The sequence below is a fragment of the Aythya ferina genome (genome assembly GCF_964211825.1).
Source record: "Aythya ferina genome assembly, chromosome: 5".
Lineage (NCBI taxonomy): Eukaryota > Metazoa > Chordata > Aves > Anseriformes > Anatidae > Aythya > Aythya ferina.
In genome coordinates this window covers 49,961,399-49,971,496 of record NC_140301.1, presented here as the reverse complement: position 1 = coordinate 49,971,496, position 10,098 = coordinate 49,961,399, and the positions used below count along the sequence as shown (strand labels likewise).

Here is a 10,098-nt window from a genome sequence, read left to right as displayed (position 1 = left end):
GAAAAGAAGCCCCCAGACCAGTAAATATGGAGTCAAAAAGGGAGTATGGTAAGGCAGAAGGGATTTATAAATCTTTTTTTTTTTTTTTTTTTTTTTTTTTTTTTTTTTTTTAATCCTGTTTTGAAATCCTGACAAGAGGAGTTATGTGTCTGGCAGCACCCCTGTCCTGTTTGCTGTCCCCCTGAGACCAGGCTGGGAAAGGCAGGCAGGCAGGCAGGCTGCACTTCTTGGGGAGCTGCACTGGGACCTTTGTCCCCAGGAGCCAGACCCAGGCTGCTATGGGTGGCCTTCACGTGAATTCACCATGTTCTTCTCCAGCCACAAAGGGCACAGCTATCCCACCAGACCCACGCAGAAGGCTTGTCACAGGAACCCACAAGCATGGGAGCAGCAGGAGATGTGTTCCCTATCATTCAGAACCCCACCATCCAGCAATATTGGCTTGGACAATTAATCTCAATGAACTGTCCATAATATCTATGCCATTACTGCTTGCTGTGCATCCTCACTGGTAATTTTTATTTGAAGTAATTAATGATTAACGGGGGCACTCCGCTTAATCCTGTTTAATGGTACTGAAGGGAGCAAGGAGCAGACAAGATCAGATGAACTCATCAAGGTCCTCTTTGTAGCACTGTAAGTACCCTTTCAGCTTTCTCTTGGATCACTTGGACACATCAGTTTGGGGGGTTATGTTGTTGCCCGGGAAGGAGCGCTTTTCACATGTAAACAGAGCGGTGTGTCTGTTATGCAAAAATTCAAAACATGTCAAAAAACAGCAAGAACTGCCTGCTAACAAAGAAGACACTTTAAGTAATCAAATAATAATAATAAAAAAAAAATTATTCTGGAAACGACAAATATCTATAACGAGATTTCACTGCCACAGTGACTCAATTTTATCTTTGAGAAAATTGTATAAGCATTTTGTAATTTGTCTCCTAAAAGTATGATCTGTGTTTATATTACATTTTTGTTTAACATGTATGTAACTATCTATTTATTTGATTAAAAGAGAAAGACTAGTAGTGCTGCAACAGCCATCCTGCAGTATCAAGAGTAAATCCAGCTTCCACCATTTTCTCTGGGGAAAAGGTCAAAAACTTCCAGTTATTTGCAATTTAAAATTAACAAACCAGCAAACCAAAAAACAGTTTTATACTATTTTTTTTAAAACTTGTTATTATGAACAACATTGCATCTTTTGAGAGAGTGCTCAGTAATGCACATAGTTACCACACATTCTTTCTGGGGATCCCTGGCATCAGGAAAGTGAAACAAAAGTGAGAGATTTTTGAGAACAGGTATGTTCTGAGAATCTCATTTTACATGGCTGGAGCACACAAGGATGAAGAAATTAATTTCCCTGCCATATTCAGTGTGTCTATCTCTTTTCCAGGAGGGGTTAAAAGGAAAATGAAGCCCACCTTCTCCTTGTGTTTATTACTGGCTGGTTTGTATGCTGCTGCCCAGTGTCATCAGCACCCTCACTACCGCAATAAGCAGGATGATCCTAAAGGAGTATATTACCCAGGTCACAGTTCTCATGGGGAAGTAGCTTATCCAGATAAAAACAAAACTTTTGTCAAAATAGCTCCCAGCAATGCTGATTTTGCATTTTCATTTTACAAGCTGGTTGCATCCGAGGCAACTGATCAAAATATTTTCTTTTCACCCATAAGCATCTCTGCTTCCTTTGCAATGCTGGCACTGGGTGCCAAGTCAGCAACGCTGACGCAGATTCTGGAAGGGCTTGCCTTTAACCTGAAAAAGACTCAGGAGCAGGAAATACATGAAGGTTTTTGCCAGCTTCTCCACATGCTGAACCGTTCAGATGGTGATCTCCAGCTGAGCCTGGGCAATGTCCTTTTTATAGAAGACATGTTAAAACCACTACAGAAGTTCTTGGATGATGTCAAAAGCTTTTATGAGTCTGAAGTCTTTTCTACTGACTTTAACAACTCCTCTAGTGCAGAGAACCAGATCAACAGTTATATTGAGGAAAAGACAAATGGGAAAATTTTTAAATTAGTGGAAAATCTTGATCCTCTCACTGCAATGGTTCTTGTTAACTATGTCTTCTTTAAAGGTAAGAAATATCAAAGGGTGCTAAGGTTGTAACTTAGATGCTTACTGCTTATTACAGGAAATGAAAATCAAAAAGAAAGAAATTATAGTTTCTAGTAAAAGGGTGTTTTTGTTGTTGTTTTTTGTTTGTTTTGTTTGTTTTTGTTTTGTTTCTTTAGTTGAAGGAACCCATGTTCACTATCTGGAAATTATTCCTATAAAATCATGTACATGTGTAGTCAGCATGAATGTCTGTGTCCTCACTTGGTTGAGTAAAAGACTGGATTTTTTTAACAAACATATTTGCTGTGCTTGGTAAATTCTTTAATGTTTTGATAGACTCATGCTCTAATGAAAGACGATGTTTTCAGTATTATCCATAATTGCTTTTAAGCACCTTGGAAATAAAAGCTGTGATACTGGAACAGCTAAGGGTGCAGTAACATGAATAAATAAATAAATAGGTTTGCTCTAACCAAAGGAAGACTGTGAGACTAGATCCTGTTTTATTCATAGTGACCATTCCTCTTTGTATTTTACTGAATTATTTTTCTTTTTGTCATAAGCCCATTGGGAGAAACCCTTCAGTGCTTTATATACACAACAAGAGGATTTTTTTGTGGATGAGAAAACAACTGTAAAAGTTGACATGATGTATCGGAAGGGTTACTACAGAAATTACTTTGATGAAGAGCTGTCCTGTTGGCTGGTTCAGATACCTTACAATGGAAATGTTGCAGCATTATTTGTTTTGCCTGATGAAGGGAAGATGAAACAGGTGGAAGATGCTCTCTTGAAAAGGACCATGTCCAAATGGGTAAAGTTCCTCCAAGACAGGTAAGAGATTTTGCTAGGGTGAGATGTGACCATGTTATATCAGTAATGTAACCATGTATACATTAGTAATGTTTGTCTCACCAAGACAAAACATTAAAGGGCAGGTTATTTTCTTGAACTCTGTTCACTTATTGGTCCCTCTCTGTGCATGACTTCCCTTTTCTTAGTTGAAAAATGAAAAACAGTTCTGGGTAGTGAAAACCAAGTTGCTTAGCACCAAGTTGACGAAGTTAATAGGCACTTATCTCATATGGGCAATGTGAAACTAAAACGGAATTTTAGTGTGTTTTTATTATTATTAATTATTATTATTATTATTATTATCTTTATTTCTGAAGTGGGTATTGGGGTGTTGAGAGCCAGGTGGTATCTGCAGTATTGTGTGTAAAAGGAAATTTTAATCATTCACCATTACTGAAGCTGTTTTTGTGGTGGCCTAGGCCCTGTTCTGTATTCAAACAGCCTTAGGTATAACGTATAACTAGCTATAATCTTTTGAGGAACACCTGCTTCCTAGTGAGGCTCTGTTTGCAGCAGAATTGATGGGGCTGTATCGCACTGGGCAACTCTTTGAAACCCACTGTGAAAGTGAAGGTTAATACGGGCTTATACTGCTCCAACACTTTACATTACATGGATATACTGTCCAGAAGTGTTATTTGAACCCTGATACTGCTTTCAGTTTAACTTATAACATCTAGAAAAATAAATGAGAATTGTCACTAAAGTGAAGCTATTGAAGAGCATTACCTAGTTGAAAATTTGTCCTTATGTATGTTATTTTTTACAGAAAAATACATCTGCACATACCAAAATTTTCTATTTCTGGTACCTATGATGTGAAAAAGATAGTCAAACAAATGGGTATGACTGATCTATTTACTGAACATGCTGATCTGTCAGGAATTACTGAGGAGCCTGGACTGATACTTTCAAAAGTAAGTCAGCACATGAAACACAGTGACCACATGATTTGCCTGTTCCTGGGAATTGTCATTAATATTATATGAAAAGATTATCCCAGTTTCTCTGAAGCAAAATTTAGTCATCAACAGCCACTAGTCTGGAGGCAAGGGAAGACATACCATTGCTAAAACTGAAGCCACACTTGCACAGAAGGGGTTATGCACACATGGCTCAAGGATGAGGAAGAAGACTTACATATCATTAGATGTTCTTTTGGCTACCAAAAAAAAAAAAATTATCTAAAGGTAGCATGTTAACTTTGGTAAAATATCCTCTCACTCCCCTTAGAGAGGGTAAAAAGCTATTATTCCTGCCCTTCTTGTGCTCCCAAAAAGTTATTTTTTTCAACTAGATGATAGGGTAGATTTCTGATAACACATGAAGCTGCCAAATGCAAAACAAATGTAGGCCAAATTACCATGTTTCTTTACTACCCAAACTTCTTGTCATCAGTCATCTTGAGTGCTTTTTGGCTGTCCGCTGCTCAAGAGTTGCTCTCTGCACATACAGCTAACAGAGGCTACCAGGGGTGGTGTTACAGTTGATGGTGCTGTGGTGGGAAGGGCAGGGCTGGTGATGGCCTTCCCCAGGCTGGTGCTGCTGGGTTTCAATCCAGGCAGAGTTCTCTGGCAAGACTAAAGAGGGTGGCGGCCTGGCTCCCCTCCTGCTGCCATTCCCAACCCTAACCCCCACCCTGGCCCTAGTGGGGCTTCCCTTCCCCCATCCCACGGTGCCTAGGGTGGGTCTCAGCTGCCACATGCGTGTCTGGAGAGCTGGCCCAGGTCACCAGAGGAGTTTCCCCTTTCCAGCTTGTCAGCTGGAGGTTGTTTTGCTCTGTGTCCTTGCAGGTGATCCACAGAGCTGTGCTAAGTGTTCATGAGAATGGCACTGAAGCAGCGGGAGCCACAGTGAAGGAGATCACCTGGAGATCTGGCGATTTTCCCCGTCCACCTCGAATCAAATTCAATAGGCCCTTTCTCCTGACAATTGTGGATAAGTATACCCGCACCGTCCTCTTCATAGGGAAAATTGTAAACCCTCTGAAAAGTAACTGATTGGCCAGAGGACATGCACTTTTTCACATTACTGGCTAATTCCTGTGATACAGTAAAACATTTCTGTACACCACTGTGTACTAGTGCTTGTTTTACAACTGTTATCATTATGTACATTTCTAATCCCTTAAAAGACAAAAACTATTTTTACCTTGTCCAAAAGACACTGGTATTTCTCCCCTGCCTACCACTGTATACAGCTTGTAGTATTGATGAAGTACAAGTCCCCTTTCCACCTTTTTTTGTAAGAAGCCCTTCCTGACATGCTGCAGTGGGGTATGTGAGGTGGGCTGAAGTCCCTTGGATGATGTAGCTATTGCTGTACACTCAGATTTTGTGTGTGGGAGGGCAGGAGAAGGGAAATGGGGAAAAGGAAATGGGAGGTGTAAGTCCTGTCAGCTTAACCCACCAATCTTTGATAACTGATTTAAATGCATATTTCCTCAATATTGGTATTTTGGTTTTTGTTTGTTTGGGTTTTTGTTTGTTTGTTTGTTTGTTTGCTTGTTTGTTTTTATTTTTAATGGAATGACGTTGCAAGATCACTTACTGAGGCATTGGAATACGCTATGATGCAAAGGGTTGGCCAGGGAGGTTGTTTTAGCTTGCTTCCCTGTCTCCTTTGTGGAAGCCTTCCTCATGCAGACAAGAAAGTTGGTTTGTTTTACTGGGGTATTGCCCTGAGATAAAATAAATGGTGGGGCAGTCCGTGTAATAGCACTAGTTTTCTTTTTACAGATTTATTGTTACTGTAATTTCTCATTTCTCCTACTGATGCTGCCTTCACTGTCATGCTTTCCAGCTAGATATGGCAGATTGTGGTAGAGGAGGAATGAAAAATTGTAACTACAGAAAAATTTTATTTTCTCACTGGGAAGAATAATGCTTTCCTAGGTTCTGTTAACCTGCATTAAGCTCAGAAAGCTATCATAGACACACATGCAAAATGCAGGTAATATTTGATAAGTCACTTTCTAAGCATTAACAGTGGATTACTGTATAGAATAAAGACATACAGTTATTTGAAATTTATCATTTTTCATTCAAAGATGCATCAGCCTAATTTATTGCTATTGTATTATGTTGCTTTATAGTGATTCTTGGTCAATAGAATTTTAACATACCAGATATGCTAGGTAGTTGTGTGATTATGAAATGAAGGAAACACAAAGCAGTAAATATTTAAATTATTTTTTGCTTTTTAAAATTAGCATCTTTAACACATCCTATTAAAATAAGAAAGCCAATAGAAGCACTTAAATTACAGATTGATTATATCTTTTGCTATAGAATAACTCAAACTGGTAAAGATAATAAATAATAATAAATAAATAAATAAATAAGTAAAATACAAATGGCAAATTTTTAGACTTTAGTCTCTTAAAATGTCTGTGACAAAAATAAAAATTATAATATTTCTAAAACACGGTTATCCTGGTTGAAGATCTTTATTTTCTCTGACATTAAATTAATGCTATCAATGTTAGTAATTTGTAGGTGTAGGTATGCTGATAAGCAATAGAAAAGTCTTTTCCATGTCAGCCGAGCAACATTTGATGTTCACACTCAAAATTCTTTTCAAAATCATGTAAACAATGCTAAAACTTCCTTTCTGATAGCTGTATTTGGTCTATTCAATACTTAGTGAAAGCTGTTGGCTTCAGACTACTAGACATATATACATGTAAGTACTTAATCTTGGTATAACATGCATAAAGAAATTCTAGAGAAGATCACTTAAAAGTTCTTGGCAAATTTTAGGGCTAATTCAGGACAACATGCTGAAGTCCAGCTTTGCAATGACAAATAACTCCATAGGCAAATACCAAGAGACACTATGTTTGTTGTTCCTTGTGAACCCCAGATCAATAGTATCTATTTGCTAGCATTGAAAAAAAAAAAAAATAAAAATAAAAATGATATTTTGCTAGTCAGATTTTATTTGAGAAGCAGTCTTGATGCTTAACCTACTTAAAAGTTATTGAGGAAAACTCAAGCTGCATGTGGGAGAATGAGCTGTTTTTCTTTGCCATTTAGGTATTAAAAGACACTACAAGATATATTGTGAAACTCTAATAGAGTGTGACCTTTCCCTACATTATTTTCCCAAAGGAAGCATAAAGAATAAGTAGGATGCTTAATTAGAATTTGCATAGAACTATGCTTATATAACATAAATTGTATATTTTATTGAATTCAGAAAGCTGTTAAATTCCCCTCCTCCAATAAAAGTGCAATCTTGAAATATGTATAACCTATTCCCCCCCGCAAAAAAAAAAAAAAAAAAAAAAAAAAAGTTTTTAAACAATTGTATGCCATTCACGATGTCATATCTTTCACTAACTGATTAAATTTTGCATTAAAATATAGGGGCTAGAGGCAAGGGTGTTTGTGTTTTCATCCCTGCTATTCTCATTGTTATAAACCTTCCTTTAATTTTAACTACAGTTTGCTTCTGGACAATTTAAACCCTTCCATTTCTTATTCCACTCTTGTTTGTCAGCTGAAATACCTCTTCTTTTGCAGATGTTACCTTCTCTGTATATACAGATTTCATTTTTATCTTCCCTCAGCCTATGCTTTTTACCAGTCCTGGCTCTTTTTCATCTTCTCATTGCCTGCGTGTTCCTAATATCATCTTTTTACACCTGTTCCAGCTATAATGTACCTTCCTTGAAGTAAAAGACCAGAATGTTCCGACAATTTCATATAATGTCTTCAATACTTACAGCTCTCCAGTATGTCCAAGCAGTGTGTTTTCCACTTCAAAACTATTTAATATTTATGAGCTACTTATCCTTTTATTAGAATCCTTAAGGCAATTTAAAACACCTTCTGTCCACATGCACTGGATTGTCTTATTTATACTCTGAGTTTAGTCCCTGGCTTTCTAGAAGTATTAGGTCAGCTTTCAAGATCAGATAAAATGTAGCCAGGATCCAAGCCCTGAATAAAAGCATACCTTGATCATGCTTTATACTTGGGAAACCTTGTCTAAAAATTAAATAAGACTATGTGAATTTTAGACCGTCTATCATTAGAACTCTCTGCAATACTAAATTATCACTGATTTAATTGGATATCCAAAAAGTATCATGAAATTGCTGTAGGTAGCAAATCATCTTCAGATAGGAGTAGGAGCTGTATACAGGTGTATTCCTTGGTTCCCTGTTTGTTTCCTCAAAGATGAGAAAATTACTCTTACTGGAAATATGCAGCAGATGGCATATTTGGGTGTTAAATAGTGAGTTAAATAAAGAATTGAATAAAAGCCCCCAAAACTGTCAGCCTCGAGGTTGTTACAAATTCAGTGTAGTCATGTTTTGTTCAGAGAAGTGATTCTTCTTTCAGTCAACTATTTATTTCCTTCTTCTTTTATGGATTTTTTGTTGTTGTTGATTTGTCTGCTGACTGAATATCACGATCAAGAAGTTTCAGTGCAGGAGGGGGAAGACTTTTCTTTGAGCTACTTAAGAACTTCTGCTGTTCTTTGCTAGTGCTGTTTCATACCACTTAAATGCCATGACATTCCTTGAGGATGGAGCTGGTTTGATGGACCACCTAAGGGACAAAGTGCAAGGGACATTCTCTAACCCAGCTTACTCTGAAGCCTGCACACAAATCTGATGTGGAAGCACACACAGCCATGTGTGTGCCAGAGCCTTAGCCTCAGTGATGTGTATGTGGACTCTCAAAGAAAATTGTGATTGTATGACTTTGTAGTCTCCTCTAAAGGCTATTTTGGGTTAACAGTCATAGAAGAATGCCAGTCCAGCAGAAGCCTTGGTGCAGCACACACTGAATGGCTCTCTGAAATAAGAAGAGGAAAGAAAGCACTGTGGGAATAGCAATAAAGAGTGTATTTGTTGTTTTGTCATAACTAGTAAAGAGTTACCTACAAAAGTGAAGCAAAATACAAAAAGATAAATAAGGAGCTCAAAAAACAGGATTAATCCATGGTGGAGATGCATTTAACCTTTACCCACAAAATACATTAAATTAAAAGGGATTTGAAAGAAAACCAACAGAAATTGTGAGTAGTTCTAAAGGTCATAAAAGAAGAAAAAAGCAACTAGAAGAAAAGTGTGGGGGCAAAGAGGGTAATAATATACTTGAAGTAAATCGAGGAAAATAACATATTTCAAACAGCCAGTGGTTAGTGCCAATGCACAGGTCTCTTTTCCCAGTGCTGTGTGGCATCAGCTAGGAAGAAACTAAAGGCATGTAACATAGCCAACAGCCTTAAAGGTCAGGGTCTGAAAAGCAAATTGCATATTCTACTGGAAAGACTGATTAATGCTGTGGTAAACGTAAGCACAAATAGGAACCCATATTTTGATAATGATAGAAGGCAGAGACTGCTTAAAGAAATTCCTGTCAAAGCTGAGGTGCATACAATGTCAGTGTATCCTCATCAGACAGGAGATATCACAGAATCATACCACAGTTAAGGTTCTTTACAAGGTAATCACCTTTGTAGTTGTAACAGTCACATCTTGTTAGTGTTGTTTTGATCCTGAATATTATATTCCTGTACAGCATGGTACTGTTCTTTCTGCAAGTCATTCTCAGGACACAATAACAAAGTAAAAAATTAGCAAGGTTTATGAAGTTCTGGCATGAATGGACCCTATGATACTTCAGGGATGGTGGGGTAGGAGTCTTTGCTTAATGCCAACATGTCTTGCTTGGTGTTGATCATTGATCAGCACACCCACAGCATCTTCTTTTTGGGGAAAAAAATCATCCCTGTGAAAAAATAATTTGTTGGTACCAGTCATGTCCCAGCCTCATCTCTTGGGGGTGTCTGATTTCTCTAAGTCAGATATCACATATTGCATTATATATTCGGAGAGTCTAGCAACTGTCATTGTAACTAACAGTCATTCCTAGGCAATATTATGTGAATTTCTCAGCTCTCAAAGAACCTGGTGATTTTTCACTGCTGGGAAATCAGTGGCTGCTAAGAAACGGCAAAAGCCAGAACAAAACAAATGATGCACTTCACAGAAACGTTTCCAACCCCTTTGAATGGAGATTCATAATGTTAACTCAGTAATTCTTCTGTACATTAGAATCTTGGCTTATACTCTGTCATGTGGCCAGGAGAAAAAATATCTGTAGGGCAGGATGGAAGGTCTGTGGTTATTTGACTCCTGCAAATCCTTGGCAA

At 37.8% G+C, this 10,098-nt stretch overlaps 1 protein-coding gene across 1 annotated transcript in view; it reads left to right on the top strand.

Annotated features, from left to right (window-relative positions):
• Nucleotides 1-484: 484 nt before the first annotated feature.
• Nucleotides 485-10,098, top strand: part of LOC311437293 (uncharacterized protein) — a 44,170-nt gene continuing 34,556 nt past the window's right edge. The window contains exons 1-5 of the mRNA XM_084520331.1: nt 485-636; nt 1,400-2,089; nt 2,634-2,904; nt 3,695-3,842; nt 4,680-4,920. Of these exons, the coding sequence (XP_084376457.1) occupies nt 1,417-2,089; nt 2,634-2,904; nt 3,695-3,842; nt 4,680-4,920 (1,333 nt within the window). The 5' untranslated portion in view covers nt 485-636; nt 1,400-1,416. The remainder of the gene's footprint in view (nt 637-1,399; nt 2,090-2,633; nt 2,905-3,694; nt 3,843-4,679; nt 4,921-10,098) is intronic.